The sequence below is a fragment of the Sceloporus occidentalis genome, unplaced genomic scaffold (assembly GCF_023333645.1).
Source record: "Sceloporus occidentalis isolate IW3139 unplaced genomic scaffold, rSceOcc1.0.p SCAF_28, whole genome shotgun sequence".
Classification (NCBI taxonomy): Eukaryota; Metazoa; Chordata; class Lepidosauria; order Squamata; family Phrynosomatidae; genus Sceloporus; species Sceloporus occidentalis.
The window spans coordinates 7,982,864-7,999,763 of NW_028317008.1; the positions used below are offsets into that span (position 1 = coordinate 7,982,864).

The 16,900-nt window shown below is 36.2% G+C and overlaps 1 protein-coding gene across 1 annotated transcript in view; it reads left to right on the forward strand.

The window, feature by feature from the left end:
- LOC149299772 (otogelin-like protein) overlaps window positions 1–12,163 on the forward strand; it is a 70,224-nt gene extending 58,061 nt beyond the window's left edge. Inside the window, exons 46-57 of the mRNA XM_089486044.1 lie at window positions 487–588; window positions 1,512–1,619; window positions 1,851–1,952; window positions 2,069–2,173; window positions 3,085–3,125; window positions 4,195–4,258; window positions 4,720–4,898; window positions 5,161–5,265; window positions 5,870–5,989; window positions 7,181–7,226; window positions 11,020–11,099; window positions 11,963–12,163. Coding sequence (XP_089342170.1) covers window positions 487–588; window positions 1,512–1,619; window positions 1,851–1,952; window positions 2,069–2,173; window positions 3,085–3,125; window positions 4,195–4,258; window positions 4,720–4,898; window positions 5,161–5,265; window positions 5,870–5,989; window positions 7,181–7,226; window positions 11,020–11,099; window positions 11,963–12,163 — 1,253 coding nt within the window. The remainder of the gene's footprint in view (window positions 1–486; window positions 589–1,511; window positions 1,620–1,850; window positions 1,953–2,068; window positions 2,174–3,084; window positions 3,126–4,194; window positions 4,259–4,719; window positions 4,899–5,160; window positions 5,266–5,869; window positions 5,990–7,180; window positions 7,227–11,019; window positions 11,100–11,962) is intronic.
- Window positions 12,164–16,900: the final 4,737 nt, after the last annotated feature.

Below are 16,900 nucleotides of genomic sequence, written 5' to 3' on the forward strand. Positions count from 1 at the left end.
ACTTTGGTGGAGGAGGGATAATGGTCAGGAAATGTTTTTCAGGGTTTGGGAGAAGGAGAGACCAACTACATATTAATGTCTATGTATTTAGAATACAATGTAATACAAGTCCCTGTTGGTATAATGGTCAGGTGTCCCAATACTTTTGTCCATACAATGACATACAATGTGTGTGGAATATCATGTATGGTGATCACAGACACAGTAACTTACATTTTTAAAAAAAACTAAATAAAATTCAGTTATAATATAGATTGCACTTATTATGAATTTAGCTACCACTATGGGAGGGAGGCACATTTAAGAACTATAAGTATACAATAAGTGATGCTAGTGCATAGTTTAAAACGTAACATTATCATCAGCACAACAAATGTAATGTTCCTGCTGACTGGACAGATCAATTGGAAATTAGACAACATTTTAAGATTTGTACCAATATTTTTATGTGACCACCATGTTTTCTATGGCAATTTGTATTTGTAGAATGCAATATGTCCTCATGTGAGAAAGCTATATCCTGTAAAACCGGAGACAGACTGGTTGCTACTTATAATCCACAAACCTGCTGTCCTCAGTATCGTTGCGGTAAGTCTATTTCCATAACACATGCTGCAGTATATAGAAGTGTTCACATAATTAAAGTGTTTGATATTACATATATACATGTGAATATAATGAGACATCGGTGGTCCTGAAAGATTATGGAACTTTTTGTTTTTCTTTGTTGACCCAACAAAGTAAACTTTCATTTAAAGGGGCTAATATGGCTATATCCATTTTTTCTCATATCATTATTTTATGTAACAGTAATCTGTGGTGTGGTGTGTCATGCCAATTTTGCACCAACAAGGCTATGATCTTGGGAGATCATGATGTCTATAAATAAACAAAAGACCCCGAATCCCTTCTGTCAGTTGAGACCACATTGACTGGATCCATGCTGACACATGTAACACGTACAGTATATTTAAATACCACAGTATTATATTACAGACATGTTTCCCAGTCGCTCTATCTCTGACTTCACTGGCGTCTGGCAGAGGCCAGAATTCGCCTTACTGCAGGTTTCCTGGCCCACTTAAAAAAGTGATCAGAAAAGTAGGTCTTCAAGGATCTCCTTCCTGATCACAGTTTTATTAAGTGTATAAAGAATTTGTACATTCTATGTTCTGTAATATTTATGTAATAAGTAACCCACATAACTAATATTCAATGCGTTTAATGAGGTGGGGGTATGGAATTTACAGCATAGACTGATTTAATACCATATGGTAAATAATAATCGGACTATGTGCCTCAATTTAACATAACACAAAAAAAGCAGATGCATGTCGTTAGAAAAATGTCTACTCAATGAAAAAGGAGTTTCTTTTCAAACAGCTTGTGATCTGAAAACACATATTATAAAATGGGACAGTACAACGCATTATTTTAAAGACCACACTGTTTATTGTTAACATCTTGGCAAGTTTTGGAAATGTTCAACTCAATGACTGAACCTTCTACAGAGTGTGACCCTTCTGCTTGTCCTCTCATTCCACGTCCAACTTGCAAAGGAGATCAGATCGCACTTGAAGTAAGACAAGATGATCCTTGTTGCTTTTCCTATATTTGTGGTAAGAAAAAAACTGTTTCTATGGTTTATTGTTTCCTAGTAGTATCTGAGCTATTGTCATGACGAGCTGAAGATATAACTAAATGAACAGTACAATGCCCTTTTTATCAGCTGCTATATTATATTATTATTGTAAGTCCCATCAACACAAAAACAACTAAACAAGACTGCGTGCTTTGCAACTAAAATATTGTGCAAAACTTTAATAATGATTTATTTTACACATATGTAGTTTGTGAATCCTGTACAGAACCTGTTCCAGTTTGCAGTGATGGAGAAATTCTTACAGTGGATTTGAATACCACACACCAGTGTTGCCCCCATTATATGTGTGGTAAGAATAAGTTTTGTAGCATGCATATGGTATTTTGTGCTTATAGAGTTAGTAACTATGGACAAATAATGCAGGGTTAAAACAAGCATCTGTTATGTATTGTATTTATATTGTAGTATGTGATGAAAATCTCTGTGCTACGCCACAGCTGCACTGTTTTGCTGACACAAAGCTGGTTAAGAAGAATGGTTCTGGAAATTGTTGTCCTGAGTGGTCCTGTGGTTAGTATCATGGTGTTATCTGTGATCACGAGTGAGTGAGAGTTGGTTGGGGAAATATGCTCAAGGAACACACTTAATGCAAAAACTCAAAGCATGTCCCAATATTTAGTTATCATTTTATGTGTATGCGATGAAAGCAAGATAGAAAAATATATTGAAGAATCTCAATATTTGTAAAGTATGTTAGTTTGTTTTATTAAAGTAAATAAATCTACCCAGGCATTTTGTATCAGAGATCAAAAGCAAAACATTCAGTTCTTATGGGATTGATGTATTTATTGTACGTCTCACCAGATTATTCATAGAATCTTTTCCGATAATTGTATGATATAAAACCATTAATATACCACAGTAATGCACTTAGACGTGGTGACGCCCCCAACAGCTTAGTGGTTGGGAAGTAGTACAGTATCTCCTTCCATCCAACAGGCATACTAAATAAGACAGTCTGGAATGAGATGGCTTTACAACACTACAGTATGGCACCTTAGACGAGCTGATGAGCACAGTGTGATGACAGTAACATTACGCCATGCTTCCTCCTAAACCTCTGCATGGGCAGTGAATAAAGAATTTGGGGCAAGCCTAGGACATCAAATAGTTCATATAGATGTCAGCTTAAAACATTCAGAAAAAAAATTGTATATAATATGATGGGTTTTGTCTGGTGTTGATCCAAAATGTTGCATTAAAAGGTTGTCATGAATAACAGGGAAAGTGTAATTGGGTTTTCTAAAACAATAGTTCATAAATGTAAGCATAAAAGACATGGGGTGATTCTGAATATGCATTAAAAGCTATAGAGTGAGAGTGCTTAAAAAAATCTTAACTGATAGAATTCTTAAGTTCAGAAGAAGCCTAAAAACTGTGCTACTTATCCTATACTGATCCTTTTTTATGTTCTTTTATAGAGTGCAGCTGTGACAATGTGACAGTATTGGAGTGCCAATTGGTAAGATAATTGTCTGGAATCAGTTATGCTACGGCATGTGAAAGTACATATAGAAATTAGTGTACAATTGTAGCTACTGTGAATGCAATTGACAAGCTTGTATTTCAGGCAATACTATGTCTGGGAAGACATACTTACTGTATAATAGACACAACACTGAAAGAAATTGTGTTTTTATTCTGGATGATGCTGTGGGTATTTATCTGGTTATCCAACAGCCTGTTTCAGTGGAGATACACAATTAAACAAAATTTGGAGACAGAACATTTATCTTTAAGTTTAATATTCAGAGTAGGTAGCCAACTTTGATCATCTTACTATTGCATAACACATGTCTGATATATATATATATATATATATAGAGAGTCAAGAAAAAAAATGTGTTTTTCCAAGATATGAATAAAAATGGGTGTCTTGGAGATTTGGACTTTATGGCACCATCTAAAATAAAATCCATAAAGACATCGTTGGACGAGTTTGGTACGGAAGAACTTGACTGGTCCACAAAGAGCCCTGACCTGAAACCCATTGTCAGTGCCTGACCTCACAATTGCTCTACTGGATGAATGGGCAACATTTCCTACAGAAACACTCCTTCTTGTAGAACGTCTTCCCAGAAGAGTGGAAGCTGTTATAGTTGCGAGGGGGGCAACTACATATTAATGTCTATGTATATAAGATGCAATGTCATAAAAGTCCCTGTTGTTGTAATGACAACGTGTCCCAATACTTTTGTCCACATAATATATATAAAACTAAACATATACTTCATTTCATATTAGGGAGTTCTGATATTGCAAGTACAGAGTATTTCCAGAATCCACAAATAATAAAAGAAAGATATTTATTTTAATAATCACTATGCGTGACCCATCTTTAAATGTTGAAATGTTTAGTAGAACAGAACCTTTGCAATACCCAGAATAATTTCCTAGGTGCTTATAGCCAAGATCATCTTCTTGCATTTAAGATACCCAGATTGCTAAAGCTTATTGTTAGAGAATATATAGGTAGATGATGTTATTGGTAGTATACATGTGATGTGACTATTTTTTCAAATTTTCAACAGGGAGAAGTGCTGAGAATGGATGCTGAACATCAAAGTCCATGTGGATGTACTCGTTACTTTTGTGGTATATGATTTCATTATAGTACAAAACAATCTTTTCTTTACATGGTCTTCTCTTCTATGTATTTAAACTTCTACACAAGCTCTGCAAACTGTGACATTTCAAAAGGTGCTAACCCACCAAACTTAGCTAGTAATACATTTTAATTATGACTAAGGAATAAAAGTAACAAGTACACGGAGCACTCCTTAAGACAAAGGCAAAATGGGGACAGGAATATGCATCAGGAGATTGTGACCTGAAACAGGAACATCTAGTCACTCTCGTGTTAGAAGGGAAACTAAAGTTTACCTTATTTATACATACTGTATGTATCACAAATATCTACAGACATGTTATGCACATACCAGCTCTCTACGATTTAAATTGAGGATGTTTTGGGATGTCGTTAGAAAAGAGTTTTAGACATATTACACAAATAGGTGTTTTTTCTGCTTAAATCTGCCTCTGCTTTCCTATTGCAGAAAAGGAAGACATATGTGTGTTCCAAGGGGTTACTTTACTTCACCCTGGCCAATCCCTTATACAGTATTTAGATGGAGAACTTTGTTACATGGTAAACTGTTTATATGAGAAAGATAATACAACTGGATTCCATGCCATGGAAATTGCAACAGTGAACTGTTCAAAGCAGTGTGCGCCTGTAAGTATTAAACAATGAGATGGCCTCTAACAACCATTCAGCCCATATAGTCTTCCCGTTTATTCCTCTGAATAAACATCAAATATTATTTGGTCCTTGTCTTGTATGCTTGATAACCTTATGTATGTCCCCATAACCAGAAACTAGTATGATTTTATTGGTTAATTCATTCTCCTTCTGCTATTTTGATGTTTTGTTGACTTCTTGTGTACACTATGAGTTTCTTAATGCATGATACTGTATCTCGTTCCATTTTTCACAGAATCAGGTATATATTCCTTCCTCAGACCATCACACGTGCTGTGGAACATGCAAAAATGTGTCCTGCACTTTCTATAATGATAACGGCACAGTAGCTATAAATGAGGTATGTATATTTCCTACTAACAAGGTGAACTTTAAATGTCTAGGTTGTTTGCTTCTCATAACACATGTTGGTTTTGGAGCACTTTACTTTTTAATGTAATACATTTTACATATACCAATTATATAGAGAGGATTGCACGCTAAAATCGAGGAAGCATAAGCTCTTTAGGAAACCTGCAAAGGCTAAGTCTTGAAAATAAGACTATGCACATAGTAAAATAACAAATCGATGTTTTACTGGATTACATAAAAAAGAAGCAAGTTTCAATCAAAGATCTTTAGACCCAGTGAATAATGGCCAACTAACTGGATATAGACTCCTTTCTTAAAGGTGCTGTTTCACTTACAAAAAAAACCCATTAAGCGCATTAATCCAGTAGATCTACCATTGTATTCTTTCCCATGAAGATATATAATTACATAAAAACAACACAGAAACCTTTTTAGAAGCATTTTTTGTTTTGTGGCAACAACGTATTAGTGTCATTTGACAATTACTGCAACAATACTAAGAATAGGAGTAGATTGGTCAGCATGTTTAACGTGTCAGATACCCAATATTTTTTATGCGATCTATTAAGAATATAAAAAAATGTGTTTTCCAGGTGGGAACCACGTGGATCTCTAACTGCACCAAATATGAGTGTACAAAGACTACTGTTGGTGCTATGATACTGGGCTCTGGTGTTGTCTGTCCGCCTTTCAATGGGAGTGAATGTTTAAAGGTTTGTGTTATCAGTGCTAACCGAAAGTATGTATTGAAAATGGTAATGTAAATTGCATACATATACATTATATATATATATATATATATATATATATATATATATATATATCCATAAATAGATGCCTGGATATCAATTCTAAGATTATAAAATAAGATTAAATGGAAACTGGGCTAATGGTTATGAGTTAATCCATTAATTTAATTATATCATCTGTAATTGAATTCAGCAACAAACAGTGCATGATAAATATAATTTTGTGAAAAGTATGTATTATTTGAGGAACTTGGATTGTGGAACACTGTTGTCAAGTCTATAAAAGTTTTAAAATAACTGTTACGCCAAGTGAGATAATTTATTTAATTTAACAAACAGCAGTCCTTTAAAACAAAAGATGGTTTGTTGCATATAACAATTCTATTTTGAGAGGGCACTATATACAATCAGGGATGCCCTCAGGATTTGGGGGTCCAGGTTTAGAAGAATTTGCTAGGCTTCTTATGAAAGGATTCCAACTCTCCCTCAATCGATTTAACCAATCACATGTGTTGTTAGAGGCTACAGCACCTAATGTTATACTTATAGTGCTGAGCTGGCTGGAAGCTTCATGTAGGAGCACTGATAGTGTTTGTTAAACAGGGACGTGGATGCCTCTGGCTCCACACAATCAAGACGTAGAGAGGATAAGTCGTGAAGGTTTGGATTTTGTGCATTAAGTGCTCAAGGCTGCTGCTCACTGCTGATATTAGCCAATCGAGTTTATTACATTACATGGTCATGTGATCCAGTAGGATATGAATACATAATAAATAGGAAATACATGCACAAAAAAGTATATGGCGGTCAATATTGTATGTACGTGTGTATGTATATGTGAGGGAGAGTGCCCCTGAATGACATTTATAAAGTGTGTTTACCCTACCTCATGCACATGGTCTGTATACATATGAGAGAATTAGAGCCCCGGGATATGGCATCATAGAAGCTCACTCCATTCATTCCTGAAGACACAAAACACATGCGCGACAATAAGCCGTGGTGCATTCGGTCCCTCTGAATCCCATATTTCTCTGTGAAAACAAGTGTAGGATGGTTGTAGAAGAATTCTGAGGTTTTATTTTGCTATAGAAATATTGAGCACATTATTTTTTGATTTTTGTTTGTTCTTCTCTCTTTGTCTCTTTCCTGTAGAACGGAGGAACTATCCAGGAGTATAATGATGGCTGCTGCAAGATATGTAAGTAAACTAAGCTGCATTGTGGGCTAGAGTCTGCTTTATTTTGGAGAGCTGTGTTTTTTAACCTATCTGCTGGGACATAAAGACGGGAAGAAGCATGCAGTGTCCAGCCCAATCAAGTTGTATTCCATTAACCACTATCACTCAAAAGCCTTCCTTGCTTTTCCTGGCTGTCTACAGGGTGAATGATTTTAACCTTATCATTCTGGAGTATAACTATAACTTATTGCAGTACAAATAATAGAACACTAAAAGATGTAATTACTAGCAAAAAAAAAGCATTACAAACTAGAATACACAAAATGTAATACTATTCTGGTCCTGAGTTTATCCAAGGCCAATATAAAGGAGCGAAATATACTGAACAGCCCTTGCCTACCATGTATTGAATCTAAACGTGTAAAGCCATTGCAAGTACCTGACTTGTTTAATTTTGGTACTCAAAGGTTTACATGGCCTTCAGAATTAACCACTGAAGATATTATGGAAGATTTATGCTAGATGTGCCCTTTAAATAGGCCCTTGCTTATTATTCATTTGTAGATGTACATAAAAAGGAGTGAGTCACTGATAAGAGGCAATATATTATTTTGTATAAGAAAATCAATTTTAATTTTTTTGTAACTACAAATATTAATCAGACATTTCACTTGGTATCAGCAACTTAATGAAGATATATTTACCGGTCTTTTACACCAGATGCATTAGTAAGAATACTAACATAAGCACGCCATTTTCAAGTTAGTACGGTAATAAACTGGGGTTAAGCATTTTGCCTTTAAATTTGGAGAGAATTTTTTTTTAACATTGAAGAAGACGTTAAGAACACTGAAGCCACACACAAAATTTTGGAAAAAAACCAGCAAATGTTATACTTCAGAACACATCTTTGCCTATGTGGCTTCTTTTAAAACTTAACAAGTGTCTGTAACATGCTATTTTAACTGCTAATTAAAACCGGACCTGAAAGCATGTGCTTTGTGGTGAAAAAAAGACATTATAGTCAAGAATGTGGGCTTTGCAGGTGTGAGGGGTTTAACGGGCAAGAAATATCCAAAGCTTGATTACATGCATGCAGAGTGAGTCCATGTATTTAATTCTTACCTTGCCATAACCACTTTGCACCGAAAAACGTCAAGTTACGTCTGTGAACACGGCCATAGTTATAAGATAGGAACTTCTGGTGTGATAAATCTTAAATTACATATAGTATTTAAATATGTGTATTTTTGAGTTTCATTATTTTATGTCTGAAAAAAGATTTGAATATTAAAATTAATTGTGATGCTATAACAATAGCATATATTTATTGTATATTTATGTGTTATACATGAAAAAAACAAAACACTTGGCAGTGTAAGAATTAATAAACATGTTATTTGTGTAAAAATGTTTAATTTTACAAAAATCTTATATTCCTAAAAATTCTGCCAGGTTCTGGAATGGGTGTATTACCCTTTACCATTACCCCCGTAGTTCCTACTGCTAAATTAAATTGTGAACCAGGTACTATCATTATTCCAAACATTTTATTGTACTTTACTGATATTTGTAATTCATTATTTATGGGGATGTTTAGGAAATGTATATTGTAGGTTGTCCGCATTAAGATATGCGGAGATAAAAACACAGCAGTGAAAAAAACAATATTAATATTTAGATGACATGTTTACTAAATATTGAGAATTAAGGCAATAGGTTTGGTGACATACAATAATCTGTATGTAAGATTACATTAATTCTAAAAAAACGTTAATTGATTCATTATATGTATAAATACTTGGTAATAACTTCACAGCAGTTAAAATTTGTTTCTGTTTTAGGTTAAAGCCCTAAGATCTTTGCAATGTAACATTTTATCATTAATGGCCCAACATGTCATGGGAGGCAGAAAAAAAGGCATACTTAATTTTACCAAATCCCCAAAAAACAAATGCAATGACAAAGAAACTATTTCCATTTGAATATTTTATTGCATAGGCTTTTCTTTAGCTTGATATATACTAATGTATATATTGATATATAAAATTGTTTCTAAATGTTAGATGTGTTGATGGAATACTACTTTGCCTAAATAATTCATAAAAAAAAAACTGCAAGACATCAGCTGATCAAGGAACACCATGTTTAACAAGCAGGAAAAAAACCATTAAATACAATTTAAAGGTTATGTTATTATTATTATTATTATCTTTTATTTCTATAGTGCCAATAATTTACGCAGCACTTGTTACAATACATATAGTTAAGGGGTATGACAGACTAAGACAAACCGATATATTAGGGAGAGGAGGCCCTGCTTGCAAACCTACTCTCTTATATGATATAATGCCCTAGAGAAAATCATTACACAGTTACATAAAGACTAAATAAAAATATATAATGATACTAAAGCAGTCAGTGCCATGGAACAACTAACAAGTTGAGTTCAAATAAACCATTATTGAAAAAAGTAAGCATTTGAGTTACCAAATGTGATTTGCCAAATAAACTAACAATACAAAATATTTTTATAATCTTGTAAGGATAAAACAGATAAAGGAGAAATAATTTGCATAGTTTGAAGGTATCTATAATGAAATTAAAGGTTTATGTTTGTTACTTTGTCATTTTGTTAAGAATTCTGACATTATGAATGTATTTTTTTTGTTTATTATGTTTATTTTTCTTTCAAGTTTGGACCTTTAGAATTTCATATGGTGTGATGTATTATGTCAGCATTTATAATTTATTTGGGGTTTTTTTCATTAAAGGGAAAGATAGTCATAAAGTTTGATATTCGCTTCACTATTGATTATAAGGGCACAACTGGCAAGTTTCTTCCTAGTGAAGGGCTGAGCTGGCCTGTATAGTATACTGTATAGTTCAATGTGTGAAGAAATCTCATTGATTTAATTACAGCCAAGCGCTGCATCAGAAGCTCATTGCAGTTGGCTCTTCATAATGTATAGTAAAGTAAAGGAGCTGAAACATAACTCTCGGTCAAACTATCCTGTGAATTCTTGTAGAGAATAAAACCCTTTGTGAAAAAATACTTTTTAAAAATAGTAACCTCCACACTAACTTGTATGCTTGTCTTTGGCCTTCTAAACCAACTGTGGCACAGTGACTAGTTGAATAAAATGCCAGCCACATAGAAAGTATAAAAAAAAATAAATTCAGAATTCACAAGATCAGCAATATCTCATCCCTGCTGGCACACATTTGGAAAAGCACTTAACATCATGTTATAATAGCACTTCCTGTTTAGAAGTTATTGTTAACCAGCAGTCGCTCTACATATTTCTAGGTGTGACCATATTTGCATGAAAAAGATATATTCTAGAGTTTGCGATTTTAAATTTATTTCCATATTAGTACTATTCCTAGCCTGAATGCCAAATCAGTCTGTGATTTACAATGGAAGATATTGTCTAATACAAGATTCATAGTGGAGTATCTAAGCCTATGACCTTATTGAGGTTGTGTCAAATTTGGTTATCAAGGGTCACAGTACTTTTCTGGAAATTCTTTACTCAATCCATTATGAAACTACTAGCATTACATATCACAAAGCAGTGTGCTACGTGTTACCATGAATACTTGTACCTAAAGCCATTGAGAACTAGAATTCAACAGTCCTTCCTTCTTGTGCCAAATTTTCGGTAATTTACACTCTGATTTTGCACTTAACTACATAATCCATATCATATTAACAATAGAGAATGTTTGTGGATTATACAAAATAGGATATGTTTGATTTGAAACTAAAAAAAAAGTATTTTCCATATTAAATCAAAACTTTCTTTATTAGGTACAAAGGAAGAAAAAATCTGTCAGAAAGTGGCAGTCAGAACCACGATACGGAAGAGTGACTGTATGAGTCAATCCCCCGTAAGTACATATTTTTGACTCCTATTTTGCTGTATATAAGCAGTTGTAGGCACATAGTAACCATTTACTGCAACTCAGGCAATGATGTGTAGATGATTCGGGCAATAACATGCAGCATGCCTGGGAACTTGTTATTTTCTTCCAGAGTCTCCAGTAGAAGTCCTGTCTGACTTGTGCTCTGGGTTAGCATTTTCTCTTGACAGGGAAGAAGCATTTGGTCACTCCTTCTACATGAATGGCTAGCATCATCACCTCATCACAGCCCAACCCCAAGAGAGAGTGATCTCTGGGCAACAAACTGCGGGACATGCCCAGGTATGTATATGAGGAATGCTTTGGACTGCCCAATACACCAAACGTGATGTTTGTATATTATGTTTGGTATATTCTGCAGTGGTAAGCATTCCTCATCTACATATTATTGCCTGAGATTCAGTATGTGGGTTTTTTTCTAACGCAATCTAAGCTAAAAGTTTAGAGGTCAGTCATCTTTCAACAGTGCACAAGACTCTCCTACACATAGAATAATACTGCTCTTGCAAATTGTGTTCAGTGAAACAAAGCAAGTACTTGCCTAATTAATGTAGGAGATGACAGTCTCTACAGTAATGAAACCAGTCTTATTAAGTGCTCTTTCCTTATAAATAAACATACAAATAATAATCTGAAAGCACACATAATTACTATTTTTCTTCCCCCGGTGTGGGGTTTTCTTGTTATGTATTAATACTTACTAAGGATTTACATGATTTGTCTAAAAATACTAAGAAACATTCTAGGGTAAATAAAACAAAAGACTTTATACACCAAATCTAAATCCGACGGATCAAAAAAACAATACTCTCTCTTTCTTGATTTAACAGATAACCGTGGCTTCTTGTGATGGGAAATGCCCATCTGCTACAATCTTTAACGTCAACCTTGATAGCCATATAAGATTCTGTAAGTGTTGCCGGGAGAATGGAGTGCAGAATCTGACCGTGCCACTCTACTGCTCAGGAAATGGAACGCAAGTGATGTATGTCATACAGGAGCCACTGGACTGTTCTTGTCAATGGAATTAAATAGATTTCCTTTTCCAGTTACGCGGTGCAATGGATTCTCTTTTTGAACCAGACCTCTCCTGAAACACAGATCAATTACTTACCGAGGCATCACATTTTGTACGGACCAAGTTATTGGTCTAAAAGTGTATATGAACAAATTATAAAGACTGCAAGATAAGCATGTAAACTTTTTACGGTTGTGATTATTGAGACATCAACATCGCTTTTAACATTATGTATCTGGAATAAAATGTTTGTTTTAGCAAACTTCTTGTTTTCAGTAGAAAAAAAAAACATGTTCATATCATTCTGTAAAATGTGTTGATAATTAACTTTCACTGTTGGAAAGCTATATATAAATATATCCAGTATCATGTTAATTAAGAAATAAATGACTTCAATACAACCTGCAGAGGTGGATCAGTAGTACACTTTAATCTTTATGTGACTTTTATAGTAAAGTTGTTTAATGACTTCGGTGCCTAATAATTAATTTGTAAAATGTATATTTTATTACTCCTAAATTTGCCATAATTATTGATTAATATTTAGTAAAAGCTTTATATTGCCCATGTGCCGCGATCAGCAACAAATCTAAAAATACATATTATTCTTAAAATATACAACATTTTGTATCACAGCAATCTTTTTTAAGTGTATTAAATATTATCTCAACTAGTTGGGGTCAAAAAACTCACCTTTAGAGATGTTAAGCACAGCCTCCAAAACATCTCCAAAACATCTCCCAAACAAAATCATAAAACTATGAGCCTGCTGGCTCAGGCTGACCAGCCTAAACACCGACTTACTTAAATCACCCTACCAGATGCAGCTAAGCTAGGCTCTATAAAACCTCCTACAGACAAAACACACAGGTCCAGGCAGGTAATGCCACAGTGGTTGAAGCATTGGCCTGACCTGCTGGTACCTCAATATTTGGATAGTGACTCTTCTTTTTGCCTTGTATGCCACCACAATGGATTTGAAATGGAACAATCAAGATGTGATTAAAGTGCAGATTTTCAGTTTTTATTTGAGGATATTTACATCCAAATTTGTTCAGGAGTTGGCAGCACTTGTTATATGTAGTCCAATGAAACTGGGTCATTAGTGTTTATTGATGCTATGAAGCTGTAGGATGAAATCTGGAGTGTATAAGGTTATGCAACCAATGAGCTTTTTAAGGTAAAGAACTAAAATATTCTTAAATGACCAAGTCAGTGACCTGACTTCAACCCAATTTAACACTTAATTTCAATTGCTGAAGACAAAACTAAAGGCTGAAACAAGCAGCAACTTTAGACTCCCGCATCAAAGGCCTGACAAAGCATCACTGTTCTTGAATTGGTTCTTCAGCAGAAAAAGAGCTTTTGATTCTTGTTCATTATTAGGGCATGTAATGTTATAAAGCACATGCCATACATCAATGCCTGTTACCAGTGGTGTCTCCAGCTTTCATATTTAGGGGGGCACATGGGGGGAGAGGGACCAAAGTAGGGGGCCAATTATAAAATGCTACATATACCAGGTACCAGGACTACCCCGTAGTCCTGGTACCTAAAAAAGACGGAACAACTCGCTTCTGTGTAGATTACAGGAAACTTAATGACAAGACAACCACAGACACCTACCCCATGCCCCGCATAGATGAGTTGCTAGACCGGCTAGCCGGCGCTGCCTGGGTATGTACATTAGATTTGAGTCGGGGTTACTGGCAGATTCCCTTAGCTGCAGATGCGATTCCCAAATCAGATAGGGATGGCCGAAGTGCAGTACCTTGGAATCAAAATTGAAGCTATACTTGACTTGCCCCTACCCCAGACCAAAAAACAAGTGCTCGCCTTCCTAGGCACGGCAGGGTATTACCGAAAGTTTGTAACCAACTATAGCAAGACCGCCAAGTCCCTGACCGACCTAACAAAAAAATCCCTGTGGGCACTCAAAAAATCGCTCGGATCGCTATGATCACCCTATAGGGAGCGGGACGTAGCTCCTATTTTCATTGGCCGCTTAGTCCGCGCCCCCGGAACTCCATATATGGTGTGTTGGGTAGTTCCCTACCTGATTGGCCGAGAGTTTAAAGGGACGGCCATGAATACAAATACACGCCCCCTCTAAAGTGATTGGTCGCCCTCTTACCATAGGCTGCAGTGATTGGTGCCAGGGGTACTGATACCAAATTACAATTAAAGTTACCATTGTGTTACAGTTAATCCTGTTAAAGTCCCTTTGTGTGTGTTTTCAAGATAAATGTGCTGGATAAATATACTGTTGTTGGGACTAATAAAGCATTCGTCTGCTGAAACAAGAACGGATTGTTTGTGTCTCTGTATACTAAGTCCTATCTAGTCTATCGTGATTATTGGGGAACTGAAGGAAAAACTAACAAATCAACGCCCAAGAGTAGCTATAGCTCTTGGGGAACCGTTACACTAAAGAGAGCCCTGTTTGTCCTGAAAGAAAACAATACATAATATGTGTAGGTGCACAAAATGAGAAAGAAGAAAATTACAGCTAAACAGCAACACTGAAAAATGTTAAAAGAGCCATTGTCCCAAAACGTACTACGAGTAAGAAACAGTCTTGTCATTAAGGAGTTAATACACAATGTTGAATGTTATGCATTTATGCTCTTGAAACATGTGACCATGTGCATTCAGCTGGCAGCCACACCCTGCAGGACAGGATAGTCTCAAATGAAGCATGGATTATATTGCCCAGAAGCCCAGTTGCTATTTCCTTCATATGCCAGATGGCCAGTTCCCATTGCCACTACAGAGATTTAGTTTTGCTTGTTACTGGTAAATAGATATTATTAGATTTATGCAAAACAGATATTCTAGCAGAACATGTTGCATGGGCAGGAATGTAGGCTGTAGGACAACAACGAAAGTGTGAACACCCAGGATGCAGCAAAAACAAAATATACAGCAATATTTACTGTACGTGATCATCAGGGGAGGGCTGGCATCCTAAGGCCTGGGGGGCAAGTCAAGCGAAGTGGCTCCGCCCCCTCGCACTCACCTTTCACCCCTCACGCTGCTCCCATCACTATGCGACCATGTCGGTGTCCTGCTTAAGGTTTCATTTTCAATTGGGACAAGGGAGCTTTGGAAAGGTCATGTTGGCCTCTGTTCCTTCCAAGGATTCTTTAATAGCGGTAAAAATGATCTGCAAGAAATCTATGAAGTCTCTGCACATTTTGAGAGAGAGGAGGATTCTGGAGGTAGCTAGGAACAGCCCGTTTCTATGCCACGGGTATGCAGCTTTCCAGACAGAGACCTGTGTGTTCCTCGCCATGGAGTTTATGGCTGGAGGAACCTTGGAGTCATATATGGATAGTGTTGGCTACATGACTCAGAGCACAGCTGCATTCTACTCTGCAGAGATGGTCTGTGGCATCCAATTCCTCCATTCCCAGGGCATCATTCATAGAGATCTGAAGCCGCAGAATGTCCTACTTGATCGTGAGGGCCATGTCAAGATCAGTGATTTTGGTCTTGCTGTAGAAGGTGTTTTTGGAAGTACAGTGAAAGGACATTGTGGAACACGTCTATACATGGCCCCAGAAATATATCTAAAGGAGCTATATGGTGTTGCCGTCGACTGGTGGTCCTTTGGGGTGATTCTCTTCCGCATACTTAATGGAACTTTTCCCTTCTTCACTGGCTACATTATCAATGGCAGACCGAAATACACCAAGGCATTAAGCCAACAAGCTGTGGATATACTGACTTGTCTGTTAAAGAAAGATCCTCAGCTTCGCCTCTGGATGACTGAAAACATCAGGGAGCATCAATTGGGAAGACATGGAGAGACGGAGAATACCTCCCCCATACCAGAAGGCTGAAAGACCTAATCGCCGCTTCAAGAACATCCAACCCATGCCACCAGTTTTGGAGATCACAGAGGACACTGCCTCTCCATCTAGTAACCAGAGCCTGTCTGACACTTCCTCTTTATTTAGTGATCAGAGCCTGTCCGGCGTGTCCTCTTCATCTAGTGACCAGAGCCTGTTCGGCTTCTCTTTTGTGACTCCAGACTGGATGTTTTGAAGATCTTGTCAGAGCGATTCTCAAGACTTTGCACATTTGTTGTCTCCAAGAAAGTAAAAAATAAAATTAAAAAGCCTCCTCTAATTTTGGTGATAGTTTCTTTGCTGTTCTACAGTTACAGGGTGCATATGACCTCACAATGCAGGTTCAGCCTGACATCATATGTTGTGAATCTAATGGCTGCAGAATCTAATGGCCCTATAAAACCAATAAATAATAATAATGACATCTTCTGTTTGTCCATAAGTTGAAATTTTCTAGCCTGAGACATTGTGTGTGTGTGGTGCTGCTCAGTTAAAACTTGCTGTGTGTATATGCCTTTTAAATTCTTTATATTTATATGACCTTTGGATGCAGTGCTTAATTTATAAACACGTTTGCTATACCTTCTATCATTACAACATATGCTGTCATTTTCAGGGATATAGTCAAACTATTACAGGGTTTTACATGGGAATTCAACTGCTATATTTGAATAACTAAAAGTCATCTGTATGTATGAAAAATCAGAATAGGTACCAGAAGATGAAAAAAATAAATCTGCTTATCAGGGAAGATCCCATGATTGGATTCCTAAAAGCAAGTACCCATGGAGAAAATGCAACATTTGGTCACAGTCAAAGGTCAATCCTTAATTTTGATTACAGGGCATTGCATTGAAGACCGGCCATCCATTGTTTATGTACCCAAGGTATTTGCT